The sequence below is a fragment of the Zeugodacus cucurbitae genome, chromosome 6, assembly GCF_028554725.1.
Source record: "Zeugodacus cucurbitae isolate PBARC_wt_2022May chromosome 6, idZeuCucr1.2, whole genome shotgun sequence".
In the NCBI taxonomy this organism is placed as follows: domain Eukaryota; kingdom Metazoa; phylum Arthropoda; class Insecta; order Diptera; family Tephritidae; genus Zeugodacus; species Zeugodacus cucurbitae.
Window position 1 is genome coordinate 11,630,001 of NC_071671.1, and position 16,974 is coordinate 11,646,974.

Sequence of the window (16,974 nt, forward strand, 5' to 3'; positions counted from 1 at the left end):
ATTTTGAATTGCGGTTTGGAAAATATTCTAATTTAATATGTGCCTTGAATGGGATTTCTTTTATGAATTTAAGTATAATCTAATAATTGTTTTATAGAAGGAATAATTTTTTATCATTTTTTGTACTATGGGTTATACAAATTTTTATTGGAAATTAAATTTAAATTAGGAAAATTAAATAAAAAATTAAAAAAAAAAAATTTTGGAATATTTTTTTCTATAAATAACTATAAGAAGAAACGGACTATTTACTTGGTATTAGTTGTTGAGTTTTATTTAACAAAGACTTTACGATAGCACCTTATACTCATCTCCGCTATAGATTTGCTCATTATGTGTGATTTCCATGATATAACATATAAAAACATTCATAATCAAACTGATGAATAATTTGTTTTATCAAAGTAAATCCAAACACTTAGTATTAAAATGTACTAACTAGTGAAAAAAAAAACAAATTTGTGGGTGTCAAACAGTATAGTGGCAAACGTTATAAAACAATCCAACTTGTTGCCATTTGCCTCAATTTTCTCGATGTCTCATAAGAAAAACTATGAATTAATCACTAACGTATCATCTGTCTATATAATATATAGGATTTGAGAGATATTTCAATTCTAAAGAGATCTCGGAGAATGCTTATTTTTATACTCTCGCAACAAAAGTTGCTAAAGAGAGTATTATAGTTTTTTTCACATAACGGTTGTTTGTAACACCCAAAACTAAACGAGTTAGATATAGGGTTATATATACCAAAGTGATCAGGGTGAAGAGTGGAGTTCAAATCCGAATGTCTGTCTGTCCGTCCGTCCGTCTGTGCAAGCTGTAACTTGAGTAAAAATTAAGATATCTGAATGAACTTGGTACACTTATTTCTTGGCACCATAGGAAGGTTGCTTTCGAAAATGAGCAAAATCGGACCACTGCCACGCCCACAAGATGGCGAAAACCGAAAACACATAAAGTGCCATAACTAAGCCAAAAAAAAGCTATGGAAATAAAATTTGATATGAAGGATCGCACTATGAAGGGGCATATATGGATGTAATTTTTTTGGGGAAGTGGGCGGGGCCCCGCCCCATACTAAGTTTTTTGTACATATCTCGCAAACCAATAGATCTATATAAACCAAACTTTCTGCAGTCGTTTTTTTTAGCCACTTTCTAATACTGTCCAAAAATGAAAGATATCGGATAATAACCACGCCCACCTCCCATACAAAAGTAAGGTTGAAAATTACTAAAAGTGGGTTAACTCACTAACGAAAAACGTCAGAAACACTAAATTTCACATAAGAAATGGCAGGTGAAAGCTGCACTCAGATTTTTTTACAAAATGGAAAATGGGCGTGGCGTCGCCCACTTATGGGTCAAAAACCATATTTCAGGAGCTACTCGACCGATTTCACTGAAACTTGGTTTGTAATAGTTTCCTTACATCCCAATGATATGTTGTGAAAATAGGCCAAATCGCTTCACAACCACGCCTACTACCTATATACCAGAACTTTGAAGACGATCTGAATCGTTTACTTTACAATATATAAAGTAAGCACTAGTGAAGATATCGGTGCAGAACTTTGCACAAATACTATGTTAATAGTGTGGCAGCCCCATTCTAAAAATCGCCGAAATCGGACCTTAGGTTTTTAAGGCCCCATATATCGAACACGAGGACCTCGGTGCTTCTAACCTAATATTATGGTTTCCAACTTTCAATGGACTTTACAATATATATGACGAATATGTGGGTCAAATTGTGTATTATATAATATAAATAAAGTTAAATAAATAAATTGCGAGAGTATAAAATGTTCGGTTACACCCGAACTTAGCCCTTCCTTACTTGTTTTTTGTTTAGTTTAATCGAAATATGAGTTAAATTTCCTTGTCCGGGTGTATCCTCAAGATCACTTTAAAAATAATATTAACAAAATATATTTTTCGTAAATATAGATTCTCCCGAATTCCATGAAAATATTAGACAACATTAAAACAACTAAGAAAATAAAGTCAATCTGTAACATTTGTATTTGTATGGAATTTTTTATTAAAATTCCAACTTCAAAATGGATATTTTTCATATCTTAGAATAATATAATATTTATTTAATATTTAATAAATAATCAATAAATTTTTAAAAATGTTGATAATATTTAGAAATCAGCAGATCTCAGACACAAAATGTTGAAAACCTTGGAGAGTGTTTTGAAGAGTATCGCACAAACTATTGGTATAGTTATGTCAAATATACTGTCATAATGAAGTAGAGAGAGACATATTGCAACTACTGCCTCCTTGTCGAATTTATATCTGGTTGAAAATAAAGATTAAATCGAAGCCTTTAGTTTGTAATATACAAATACTTATTTATTGTCTAACTTTTAGGCAACATTTTAAAGAAAATTAGGTGACTAAATGAATGATTATCAAATCTGAACATAAATTGCCTCTTCTACGGGTAATAGCAATAATAAATAATACTTCACTAAATGTCAAAGGTGTAGTGTCGAAAAAAGGCGTTGGCAAAAATGCTAAGTTTATATTTAATATTTTTATATTTTAACAACAAGAAAGTTATTATTTCATCGTTTCACAAACTTCAAATTTTTTATGGCTTTTGGTATGGTTGAACCAAAAAATATTTATGCTCAAAAAGATTGAGAAAATTAATTCTTGTCCAAGGAAATTTTAAACTGTGGCTACTTAAATAAGTATATATCAATAATATCAGCTTATTTAAACAAATATATATATTTTCGACAAAAGTAACAATATTTCTTTACATTTCTCTCACTATTGTTAAAGTCAACAAGGACTTTTATAACTTAAGGGGTTAGGATTTCAGAGGCTAAAAATAAGCTTTTAATAATATATTTTATTTAAACAAATGAGCATATCAAAGATTCATATTTAAACAAATTCGATTCGATGGATCGAAAAAAATAGTTGTAATTGATTCAATGTTCATTAACTAAATAATGTTTTTTGAAAGATGTGTGTAAAATTTGAACAAAATCGCTTCATAACTTTTAGAAAAATCATTTCCATCAAACTGAAAAAATGAGTTTTGAGATAAACGCGTTTAAAGTTTTTGATTCATACTGACCTGGCCTGTGGGCAGAACCTCCATATATATCTAAGATATATTATATTATATTGATATCTCTAAGAATATTATTCGGATTGATTTGATATTCTTGAATAATATTTTAAACTTATTGCACTGCTTCATAAGTCCAAACAGTTTTTTTTAATTTTGAAATTTTAAAACCCACCTAAACCCTTTAAGTGGCACTATAAAAAAATTGTTGTGGTAATTTTCTTAACATTTAATCTTCAAATGCACCGATTATGTGAAAAATACATGAAAATAAAATTTTTTTTTTTTTTTTTTTAAAAAACTCCTCGAACAATTACCTACAAACAAATTACTCTCGAAGTGTATAGCATAATAAAGACTATTTACTATATCCAAATGTGATCAGTGCAGCAGCACAACTACATATAACTGTATATTTTCCAAAAATGTTTATCTCGTGCATATTTATTACTAAATTTGGTCATAAATCCATATGTAATTAATAAAAAAACAGATTTGGCGTTACTGGCTGCAGCAATTGTGTGGGAGGTCACAACAGAGCACGTATATACACATATTAACTGTGCAATAAATGTACATATCGTTTGCCAAATGTCGCAATTGTACACACATGTTGTTGCTACACCCATACAGAGATACAAATATTATATGTATTTTATGTATATATATTTATAGCAGTGAGGTAGTTGCAGTCAACGGACTCACAGCACTTGCATAAGTAAATATATATAAGTATGGATGTGTGCTGGTCATGCTATTGCTACAACTCAGACAACAAGAACAACAACAATAATAACAACGTATTGTTGCTGGCCGGTTGTCAGCTTGCACAATTACGACTCTAACAGCAACAGCAACAACAGCAGCAACAACAAAATTTATCTTACAACACTTGCAATAATTCTTGCAGCATGTTACACAAACGCAGCAACCGTTCACAACAGCAGCAACTATCCAACGCCACGAATTGTTGCTAAGCAGCAATCTTTCAGCGCCACTACCACTCGGTAGGTTGCGCTGCCAGCGCAATGAGCGCAGTTTATGTAGTAACTTTGACACAACTGTACTCGTTGGCAGCGAACTCATGCAATTGCAGTCAACGATGACAACAACAACAACAACAACAACAACAACAACAATAAAAACGCAGTAAAAAAGTTTTCGCCAAGAAAATAGTAGCTAGTAAAGTTGCGCTGCCCACGCAAACAACATTTGACAAAGGCTTGTATATTGGTGTGTGTGTGTGCATGTGTGATTGTTGGTGTGTTTGTGTACGCGTGTGTTACTTTACGACTTGCTGTTGCCAAAAATTGAAATGACTGTGACATGTTGTAGCAAAAAATAATAAATTCAACATAATAATTATGTACTAACATGCATGCATATGTATGTGTGTATATTGTTGTTGTGTACAACTTCTTCTTCGCTTGCGTAGAAGTTTGATGACATTTATTCAATGCTTAAATTAAGTTATTCCTTGAGATAACACATTTGCTCTGGCAAAAGTATTCAGAGATAATTTATAGTGATTATATAAAGCATATAAGTTTACCTATGTATATACATTTGCGAGTATATGCGGCAAACGGACTTTGCTTAGAATTAATCATAATAAAGTAGGTTAAAGGCTAGCAGAAATCGAGACTAGTATAAACTAAATTAAGTTGGGTCAAATCCAATTAGCTTAGATTAAGCGGTTAGGGGTAGTCAGAGACACAAAAAAAAGAGAATTTTTGGTAGTTTTTTTTGCTATTATTATGTTATTTTACAAAACTATTATTAAACAATGTTTTGACTTCAAGTAACGAAGATTTGAAAAATAATATATAATGAAAAAATAAAATATAATTGAGCCAGAACGCGACAATTATGGTGACAATCATAAGTGCTTGGCGATTCATGATCGAAGTCTTTTTTTAAAAATTACCAAAATGGCGGCCTCAGGAAATTCTCTTCCAGATTTCTGGAAAAATCAACAGTTATTTGGTCTTAAAAAATCGATATTTTTGAAAAAAAAAGCTTCTATCAGACCCAGGATTATTTTGTATTCTAAAGCTGTTACACTGTGAGACTAGTAAAACTAAATTAAGTTGGGTCAAATCCAATTATCTTAGATTAATTTGAGTTCGGTCAAAATATTTAAAGTTGCTATGTTTTTGATATATTTTTTTTTATTAGTGAAAAGATATATTTTTATCAAAAAAAAAATGCATGAGGAAAGATTTCATTTCAATTATAAAAATAATAAATTTTGAAATAGTTCCAAAATTCAAAATTACGAAAAAAATTAAAATCCATTTCCAATAAATAATTCATTTTTTTTTTTTAATTATTATTTGTATTTTTTAAATTTTATATAATTTTAATATTGAAATTTTGTTTCATATAAAATTACAAATTTTTTTTCAATGAAATGTTTTTTTTTAAAGAATAGTAAAAGCACAGTTTTAATAGAATAGCAACCACATAATAAAAAATAAATAATTTTTACATATCTTTATTATTAATTAATTATTAATCAATATTAATACAAAAAATTATTTTTTTTTTTAAGAAAATTAATTTAGAGTGAAGATTAATTTTACTATTAACTACTTTCAATTAAATAAATTTAATAAGTTCTAAAAGAAAATTGCAAAAATATATTTTTGTGATTTCATCGGATTTAACAAAAATATTTTTTTAATAATATAAAAGTATTGTTTTTAGAAAACACTTGTTATTATAATTTCATATAGAATTAAATCACTTATTAATAAAAAAAAAGAAATTACGAAAAATAAATTTTTAAAAAACAAAATTAAAATGTTTTGAGAATACTTTTTTTTTATTTGAAAATAATAAGTTAAAAAATATTTAGTTTGTGCTCCCAAAAATACATAAAATGCTAATATGAAAAAAAGTTCAAAGCATAACATTTATTTTTTTTATATTTTAACATAAAGTTATTATTGGTTTGTTTTTTTTTTTTTTTTGATTTTCAACCTTCAAAAATTTTGAATTCAACAAATTTCTTAAATATTAAATTCTTCACTCCAAATCCCATCACAAGTCCCATTATTCAGTTCATATTCCGCAAACTTTTTGACTATTTGCTGCCACTAAAGCGCCTTACCATCAATATACCATTTGGTTACTCATACGCCATGGCTTCCGCAATCTATTGAACACGTACATAGTATGCACACACAGCGAAGGCTTAAAGTTCAATTTGAATGTTAAATCTTGCATTTGTAAAATCAACATAAGTAATGCAATGAGTTTATCCCACAATCAGTGCGGCGTATGGGGTAAATACACGCAAATAAATATGCGCGCTATAAAGTGGTAGCTGGAAAAAGTGCGCCTAAAAGCCTGCCACGCTCAGATTGCATGTGTCCCACATAGCGCGGCGACTAGCTTGCCTGTTGTGCACGTCGGCACACGCAAGTGTATGCGTGCAAGCGTGCGTAATGCGATGCGATTTCGTTGTGCAAGTGACTCTTTTAATTTTTTTTATTTTTTGATTTTATTTGATATATTTTTTCACTTTTTTGTACAAATACGGTACTCCAGTTCTGCATTGCGTGCTTTTTTTTTGCCACATGGTTGTAAGTTGCACAATCGATGAGCTCCAACTCAACTTGCATGTTTACACATTTGTGCGGAAATTTTACTGCACGCATTTGCTATTTTGTATGTGAGTGGTTTGAATTGAAATCAAATACTTCTATTGAGAGCATGTCGAATGTGAAATAAAGTAGAGAGGAAAATTTAGAGTCTACCATGTATATACATATGTATCAATGTATACACAGCATTTTAGTATAATATATTCATACTAAAAAATGGTATCGGAAAGTAAGCTCTGACAACAGTGTTGCCATATTTAAGAAAATTTATATATTTAAATTTTTTTTCGAATTTTTTTTTAATGTATTTTATATATATTTATCTTTAACAGAAACCATATTATAAAAACAGTGTTGCCATATTAAACATTGAAAGCGAATATCAATCAAAATTAGATTTTCGAAAATTATGTGGAGAAATTATTTAGTAAAAAGTTTTATAAAAAATCGTAGAGTGATTCTAGGAAATTTGAATCACTCAAGAAATTATCGCTAAATTTTAAAATTTATAATAATTTATTTTATATTTTTTTTTTAATTTAAAGCGTTGTATAAGCATAAATTTGATAAAAAAAGAAGCTTGTTTGCTATTTTACTTTATGCTCTCAGGTAAAATTATCGTTATATAAAATGCCAAAGTACAAAGCATGAAACTCCAAACCAGCGCTTTCCCGCTGGCTAGTGAAAATATGTTGTGTAGGAGTGCATAGAAACTTCCACAGCGAGTATATAATAAAACTAACGTAGTTTTGTTCACATAGATTATGGTTATTGCTGTTTTTGTAATTGGCGCCAATAGTTTTGTTGGCGAATAAAATCCATGCAAGCATAAAATGCAAATAGTTAAATCGTATAATGAAAAAAATAAAAAAGAATAAAATTTAATCTTATACTAAGGCAGTCGAAGGATGTTTTAGTAGCAAATTCTGCTAATCATGGTTTTAAAAAAATTTTATCTTCGTATTAAGACAAGCTAAATGGTATTTAGACTAGCTAAAACTTCTTAAAAACACGCTACAAATTTTTTTATTCAAAATGCATCTAATAAACTTACCAATTCGCTAAATTTATATATAAAATTGAATTTATTTGTCAACACTTATCATGATAATTTTTATATCTCTCTTTCTCTATCTTTTCATTAATATACTCTCTAATTTATGACTTGACATAAGACAGTCGCTATTTTAGTCGCTTATCTAATAGCTCTACTACTACTTTAACTTACTAACTTTTCAATCATCCATTCTCCTCTTTCGCTATTATCCATTCATTTTTCTTCACTATTATCTCTACTTGCCGTACACCTTTCTATCGATATAAGTTAACTCATTAGACTTATTTAAACTCAGATTTCGCTTTATTTTATTTTTATTTTTATTCTTTTTAATTTTATTCTCTCTTCGTTTTATTATGCATCTCTTTTACTTCAGCATTTCTAATGCTTCGCTATTCGCCTGAAAAAAAAAAAAAAACGTCAAAGCTTTGCACATACACTCACAACTTGGCTGGCGCACTCACCCCCAGCATGTCTGTCTAGAAAACACATAAGCATAAATCACTTGTAGGACAAGTTGGCGCCGCCGGTTTACTAGTTTTGGCTTTATACTTATTTCTATTTGTGCAGCGTTTTCGAGTTTTTCCACTTTTTACATATCCTCACTGCGTTTTACTTGTTTTGCTCAAGCATGGTATTATGGTAAATACATATGTACATTGACATAAATATATTTCCCGCTTTTATGTTATTCCCAATTTATTTGTTTTAACTATGATTGAATTTATTTTATCAGCGAATTTTGTTTAAAAATTGCGTATAAATACTCACACATCTAGGTGCAATATTTTCTTGTGTTTTTTTTTAATTTCTTTTTTTAGATTTTAATGGATGTATTTTGAATGAAAATGAACTACAACTTAACCTTCTATTATTCTAATTGTAATCATTACTTTTGTTATATTGAAATTAATGGGAATGGTAACTATAAAATAAATTTAGGTATTGAAAATCGTTCAATAACGGATAGAGTAATGGTAATTGTTACAATTAGCATTCATTACTTTTTAATTAATTAATCGTATTTTGATCAAGTAATTAGTTAATGATTACATATTAAATATATACGGTGATATGATATTAAATATACGAAGAATGATATTAAATATATATATATTTCAATCAAAGTTAACGCATTGGCTATTTTGTGATTACTTTTAGAGTAATCATACTATTTAAAATTTCGGAATCATTACTTTCTATTTCAATTACATTTGTTAAAGTAATGGCAAAAATGGCAATCACGAATAATTCAATGATCATAAATACAGCATTGGTAATTGACATGTAATATTCTTCTTCTTGACTGGCGTAGACACCGCTTACGCGGTTATAGCCGAGTCCAAAACAGCGCGCCACGTATCCCTCCTTCTGACAGTTTGGCGCCAATTGGTTATTCCAAGCGAAGCCAGGTCCCCCTCCACCTGGTCCTTCCATCGGAGTGGAGGTCTCCCTCTTCCTCGGCTTCCACCAGCGGGTACTGCATCGAATACTTTCAGAGCTGGAGCACTTTCATCCATTCGAACAACATGACCTAGCCAGCGTAGCCGTTGTTTTTTTATTCGCTGGACTATGTCTATGTCGTCGAATAACACATACAGCTCATCGTTCCATCGTCTGCGGTATTCGCCGTTGCCAATTCTTAAGGGACCATAAATCTTCCGCAAAACCTTTCTCTCGAAAACTCCTACTGCCGTCTCATCGGATGTTGACATCGTCCACGCTTCTGCACCGTAAAGTAGGACCGGAATGATGAGAGACTTGTAGAGTTTGGTTTTTGTTCGTCGAGAGAGGACTTTACTTTTCAATTGCCTACTTAGTCCATAGTAGCACCTGTTGGCAAGAGTGATTCTGCGTTGGATTTCCAGGCTGACATTGTTATTGCTGTTAATGCTGGTTCCCAGGTAGACGAAATTATCTACAACTTCAAAGTTATGACTGTTAACAGTGACGTGGGAGCAAAGACGCGAATGCGCTGACTGTTTGTTTGACGACAGGAGATATTTCGTCTTGTCCTCGTTCACCACCAGACCCATACGCTTCGCTTCCTTATCCAGTCTGGAGAAAGGAGAACTAACTGCGCGGGTGTTGTTTCCAATGATATCGATATCATCGGCGTACGCCAGTAGCTGTACACTCTTGTAGAAGATTGTACCTTCTCTATTTAGCTCTGGAGCTCTTATAATTTTCTCCAGCATCAAGTTAAAGAAGTCGCACGATAGTGAGTCACCTTGTCTGAAACCTCGTCTGGTATCGAACGGCTCGGAGAGGTCCTTACCGATCCTGACGGAGCTTTTGGTGTTGCTCAACGTCAGCTTACACAGCCGTATTAGTTTTGTGGGGATACCAAATTTAGACATCGCGGCATAAAGGCAGTTCCTTTTTGTGCTGTCGAAAGCAGCTTTAAAGTCGACAAAGAGATGGTGTGTGTCGATCCTATTTTCATGGGTCTTCTCCAAAATTTGGCGCATGGTGAATATCTGGTCTGTTGTTGATTTTCCAGGTCTAAAGCCACACTGATAAGGTCCAATCAGTTTGTTGACGGTGGGCTTTAGTCTTTCACACAAAACGCTCGACAAAACCTTATACGCGATGTTGAGGAGGCTTATCCCACGCCATCTCCTGGTGTTATACTTTCACTGCCATTCAGCAGGCTGGAGAAGTGTTCCCTCCACAATCTCAGTATACTCTGGTCATCAATAACTAGATCACCTCTGGGGGTCCTACAGGAGTGTGCTCCGGTCTTGAAACCTTCAGTTAGTCGTCGGATCTTTTCGTAAAATTTTCGAGCATTACCCCTGTCGGCCAGCTTGTCAAGCTCTTCATACTCACGCCTTTCGGCCTCTTTCTTTTTTTGTCTGCAAATGCGTCTCGCTTCCCTCTTAAGCTCTCGGTATCTTTCCCATCCCGCTCGTGTTGCGGTCGATCGCAACATTGCGAGGTAGGCAGTCTGTTTTCTCTCCACTGCGAGACGACAATCCTCATCATACCAGCTGTTTTTTTTGACTTTTCCGAAAACCAATGGTTTCGGTTGCAGCTGTACGTAAGGAGTTTGATATGCCGTCCCACAGCTCCCTTATACCGATATGCTGATGAGTGCTCTCAGAGAGAGGGACATGTAATCGTAATCGTAATTATTCAACTTACATATATATCCACTGCAGCTTGTAATATGTTATACTACACTAAGGTAATTTTACCATATTATATATAATATACGGATTACAATTAAAGCATTAATAATCCCAATGAATAATGCAGTGTAATCTAGTAGGTAATTATAGTAATGATCCGACCTCAATGATTACAATTAAAACATTTATAATTGAAAAGTAATTGAATAGTAATTAAGGGGCACACCTAGTATGATGGCCTAAAAAATAGGTGATTTTTGGGAATTTTTATTAAAAAAAAATACTTTATCAATTATTTCAAGAAAAAAAAAAAAATTATTTCAAGAATATACAGTGAAATTTTTGAAGAAAAAAATTAAATATTTTTAAAGTTATGGTCGATCTCCAACGGTGCGAAAAAAGGTCCTTCACTGCTGCAGTGATTCCGGCCTTCTCCGTGAATGAAATCTAAAAAAAAATTCTCGTTAAACTAGATAATATTGTTTGTACCATGATCTACGATAATCAAAAATTGACAATATTGCGGCGTTTTAAAAAAAATAGTCGATTTTTACCCAAAATTTTGGTCGGTTTTGGTCTGCCAAAATTCGATTTTTTGATCAGATAATAAATGATAGGTCATTGTAAGGATAACTATATATAGAACATGTAAAAAAAATCGATAGTGATCGGATCATTTGTTTTTGAGTAATCACTGCAGCAAATTCGGAAATGTTGTTTCGAGAAAAACGCATTTAAAGATAAAATGATCGTTTTCACTGCTACCGATCGGCTGCTCTTTAAATTGCTATAACTCAAAAACTATTTGAGATATCGATTGGAAATTTTAATATTATTTTTAAAGGTGTAATCTACCGAAATATGAACAAAAAACAATAGTTATCCAAGATTTGGATTTTACTGGCTTGACAACAATAATAATATGTTTATTTATCAAAGTCCTACATAAATATTGTATATATGAAAATTAAATTCATCCAACTACTCGCAACATACTTTAAATACCACACACTGTTGGCTATATTTAGCGTCCAATGAACTAATTTCGATTACAGTCTAACGACTATTTAGGCAATTGACCTGCATTAACACAAAAGCAATCTATTTAAATAACATCCCCAAAAAATAATGAGCACTAAATTTACAGTCTCAAAAAGCCTATAGAACATGCTTGGTGTGTAGTAACCCCGTGTAACACCACTTGACCGCTGACCTTGCCCATACTCGCGTAAGAAAAAACACGAAAAATACGAAACAAAAAGCAAATTCGATTACCTTTACAACGCCACCGAGTGTTTAATGGCGTCCACACACACAATTCATGTTATTTTACAAATCACCCAAATTACCAAATAAAGGACAACGTGCTACACATACTCGACATAACTATTTGTATATACGAGTATACGACTGTACCGACTTACGTCAACGTACTAAGCACACACACGTCTGGATAAATGCACAAGCGGGTAACTGTTGACGTGCGTATGCGTGACTCGTGCTAGGCGCGCCAGACATGGCTAAAAATGTAGATCTGCAGGGTAGCTCATGCCACGAGCTAGTAGTGTTCTCTGTGACACTAGATTCTTCTAAAGTGTGGTCAAGTGGACGTGCGCGTTTACCGCATTTAGCTCAAGGTTAGGCAGTAAATTCGCTATGTGAGTAATCTCAAGCGCCGCTGCAAAAGTGAATTTGTGAAACACTAAATGAAAATAATTGTTTATGAACTTTTGGAACACTAACAGCTGAGAGAGCCAGTACGTGGTGAAAAGGTTTTTGAAGGAGCAGCAGTACATTCAGTCAAATAATGTATATATAGATTCAAAAATATATAGTTATGTCTACACCCACTTTAACCAACTTTCGTTGACACTTCATAACTGAATGTGATCTTTAACACGAACCACTTCGTGATCGCATGTCTATTGCACACAGTCAGTCGCAGGTGCTTGAAATCGAATTCCTTTCAAAGTGTACACTTCATAAAAATAGACAAACTACCCTGCCCCGGTCGCTGGTATGACGGCGCACCATTAATCGAAGCCAATTAAGTGCTGACGTCAAATGTAAAATTACCGCAAATTGCGGTGACAAATGTCAATAGATAATTTTACACAGCAGTGTAAGTAAGTATATGTTCATATAAATATGTACACGTGAGTTGTACTTGTCTGCATTGAAACAATTGTTGTGCGTGCAACAGGTCTGTCTCTAAGCGCGCTTTTATCGTTCTTCCTAAATGACAGTGAACACATTTAAACTATTTTAAAGCATTTGACAACTTATAATTTGAAATTATTACGTGTTTATTGTGTGGTGAATTATTGACGGAAACCTTTTATGACGTTAGAATGTCATTACCGCTGGAAAGCACCAGGCAGAGGGTAACCTTATATCTTATTCTAGAATTCGTTGGTTGACAGCAGCTAAAATAAATTCGTGATTATTATGTTAAATACTGCACTGTTACAAAAATCGATTAAATGTAATCGATTTATTAACTCTCTAAACCATTGACGTTTATTACATATTCACTCTTTTATAATTAAGCTTTAATCGCCCTAAAGTTTTACAAAAAATTATCTTTTCCTCTTTCTAGAATGCCCTACCGCCATGGATGGCATGGAGCGTTTCGCGTGTCCCACACCTGATGTGCAGGGACGATATCGTTGCATAGACGATCATGTGCTATGCGATGGCTTCATCGATTGTCCGGAAGGTGAAGATGAAGATCGAAGATCGTGTATGTTCTACAAAACGGTAAGTGATTTAAAGTAGGAGTTTAAAGAAAAAAAGAAATGAAAATTCCCCTGCAAATACGTACCCTCACAAAAGTATAATAGATGGACTAAAGATAGTTGTGGAGTAATCTCGATGGTTTTTTGACCAGAGCCAGGAACACCATTTCCATATATTTCTGTTATAAAGTCTTCCTTGACAGACTCACGGACAGCCGAATTGATGAACTAACAGACGGCGGTCAATTCGATCACTCTGATCTTTTTGTTATAAAATTCTATAACTCATTCGATTATTTTTAAATTTTTAAAGGCTAGAAACAACCGTTAAATTTTGTGGAGAAAGTTTTCATAATTTTTTCTTCGCTATTGCTTTTTTTACTAGAGAAATAGTGGGGTATGGGGTGGGTTGGTAAAAAATACAGGAATAAGTATATATACGAATGGATCCAAACTAGTGGGACGTGTGGTAGCTGACTTCATTTCAGAAAAGACAAGACATCACAATCGCCTTCCATCTTCCAGATCCCTGCAGTGTCTGTCTTCCGAGCGAAGATTACTGCAATCAAAGAAGGCCTACTCTCTCTAACAAAGAGCGTGGTAAAAACAAGAACTATATTAATTTTTATAGAAAGCCAGGCGACCTTGAAATCGCTAAAGTCTCTTAGAGTCTCATCGAAGATGGTGAAAGAATGCCTTGAGATATTAATGGTACTATCCGACTATTTCACGATAAACTTGCAAATAATTCCAGGATACAGTAACATTCCAGGAAACTGTGAAACGGATGAACTAACCAGACTAGGTACCAACTTACAAAGAAATTCTGATCAAGAGGGAATATACATGCCTCTGACTACTTGTAAAGATTTAATCGACAAATACGTCATAGACATATCCAAGCCTCTGTGATCTGAATGTAAAATTGAAATTTAAAATAAACGACTTAAGACCTCTAGAAGGAGTGTTAACAGGTAACTGTCTGACAAGAAGGAAAGAGAAGGGGACAGTAGGACATATTCTATGTGGAATAAGGCTCCACAAATGCACAGGAAAAGAAAGACAATGAACGTTCACGATTTTCTTGACGTTGCCTCGAAAGTTACATTTATAAAACTTGTTGAATTGAACAACTTTATCAAGACCACACGATGCTTCAGAGAGGACATGCTAGTGTGATGGGATGCTAGTACCGGTGGAGTCAAAATGGGCCTCCTAAAGGCCTAAGTGCGTCGTACGACATCCACTTTATCTACCTAAGTAATAAAATTTTTCAACAGTATTAAGAACCTTATATTTTTAAGTTATTATAAGCTTGGGGACAGAGTTTCTAAAACTTATACGAAGTCCCTAGGATTAAATTTCGAACCGATTATTTTTACTAATTCTGGAATTTAATCACGCACAAACTTGTTTTTTTCTTTCAGGTCAAAGCTCACCTTGATGTTTTGGCAGATGCGCTGCTGCGCTGGGCGCGAGGGCGTTAAACGACAACAACAGAAACCACACACGTATTTAACACAACATAAACTCGCCTTCCTATGCATAAATGCAAACAGAACAAAACCACACACTACACCCGAAGCAACATAAATAGATGTGTGGCCGCTAGCAGCCGCATGCACAACACACAAACAACAACCATCACCACCGCATAAAAGAAAGATGATAGCATGAAATGAAAGAATAAGAGAACCGAAAGTCAAATAACTAAACATTCAAGCAAAATCATACGGATGGACACTGAGACACACACACAACACAGACATAAACACAAACTCCTAAACGGCGGGTCGCCAATGATAGCCCATGAGAGAGAGAGAGAGAAAGCGAGCGCGTTAGAGAGAGTGAGATTGCGAAATAGTAGTATTGTTTGTAAAAAGCTGTAAAAGTATTGTCAAAATAAACAAATGCTAGAGAAATAGGACACAAAAACAACAAAAAACACAGAAAAATAATAATAACAACTGATGAAATTAACTGTTATTAGCAACTTGTGTGGCATGGCATGTAAGGTGCAGAAGAAAAAAAATTCTCATAAATTAGATGTGAATTTCAATGAGCGTATGCAATAACCAAAATGAATGCCAGATAATGAAACTTATGTATGTAGTAAATGTTTAATCAACTAGCAAAAAAGCAAGGTGTAAGGAATACTTAATGTTATACATATGAATTATGATTAAAATTTTTGATTACTTATTACTTCAAGCAAAAAAATTAATATAACTTAACGATTATTAATTATTATGATTATTAAAAAAATTATTATAAATAATACTATTATTAATATTATAAACAAAGCAAAAAACAAACACTACTATTATTAATATTGAAACAAAGTGAAATTATTCAAAGCAACAGCCATAAACATAAAATATAAAAAAAAAAAATTTAAATAACTGAGATGTGGCAAAATATTTTCGACATTTATGTAATTACTAAATTAAATGATTGTATAAAGAGTGTTAATATCAAATGTTAATTAAATATACAACAGTTAATAATAAAATAACCGAATACCAAAGAATACGACGGTGGCAGGGTGTGAACGGTGTTACGCTTTAGCATAGCAAACAATATGTTTACCCACCCCCAAAGTCATGAGCTTCGGAAATTGTGTCAATTGTAGTGGTGGTAAGCGTGCATGCTGTTCATTTGTCCAAAAAATCGCAATTCGGAGTAACTCCGAAAAACTCCGAATTATTATTTTAAAGTGTTTCAAGTGTGTGAGTACATAACTATACTGCTGCTTATATAAAACTGAAAATTATTTAAACATTTTATAACTTTGCTGACTCCGAAAATGTTCGGTTGTTTAAAAAATGCTTGTATATTTGCATAAAATTTAACATGTTCATCTATATCAAATATGATATCTGTTGAAACATATTTATTTCTACAAAACTTTGTGCTATTAGCAGTTTTACACTAAAACATTTTCAGCAACTATGTGTCGGTGCTTTCACAAATTCGGAGTCTTGTTTAATAGTCAATAGTCTTATTTAATAGGTTTCGCAATCTAAATTGCATTTTAGTTGATTCACAAGTATTTAGAAATACACAGAATTTTATTCCGAAAAAAAATTATGCGATACTGATGCTTTAACCTTAAATCGTTTTTGAAAATAATATTTCATGAGTTTTTTTTAAATTATTCTACTATTCATAACTTGCTAAAAATTCGCAATTATATTATGTAATATTAATGGTCCTGGTTATTTTATCAGAAAATGCGCGTCAAAATTTGTGTTTAGTTATAGATAGTATATGAAAAAAAAATGAAAAATATTCCGTTAAAAGAAGTATTATTATTATATTCGGAGTACTTA

The 16,974-nt window shown here is 32.6% G+C and overlaps 1 protein-coding gene across 1 annotated transcript in view; it reads left to right on the forward strand.

Annotated features, from left to right (window-relative positions):
• LOC105210996 (basic-leucine zipper transcription factor A) overlaps nucleotides 1-16,754 on the forward strand; it is a 118,958-nt gene extending 102,204 nt beyond the window's left edge. The window contains exons 2-3 of the mRNA XM_029039461.2: nucleotides 13,504-13,664; nucleotides 15,070-16,754. Coding sequence (XP_028895294.1) covers nucleotides 13,504-13,664; nucleotides 15,070-15,129 — 221 coding nt within the window. The 3' untranslated portion in view covers nucleotides 15,130-16,754. The remainder of the gene's footprint in view (nucleotides 1-13,503; nucleotides 13,665-15,069) is intronic.
• Nucleotides 16,755-16,974: the final 220 nt, after the last annotated feature.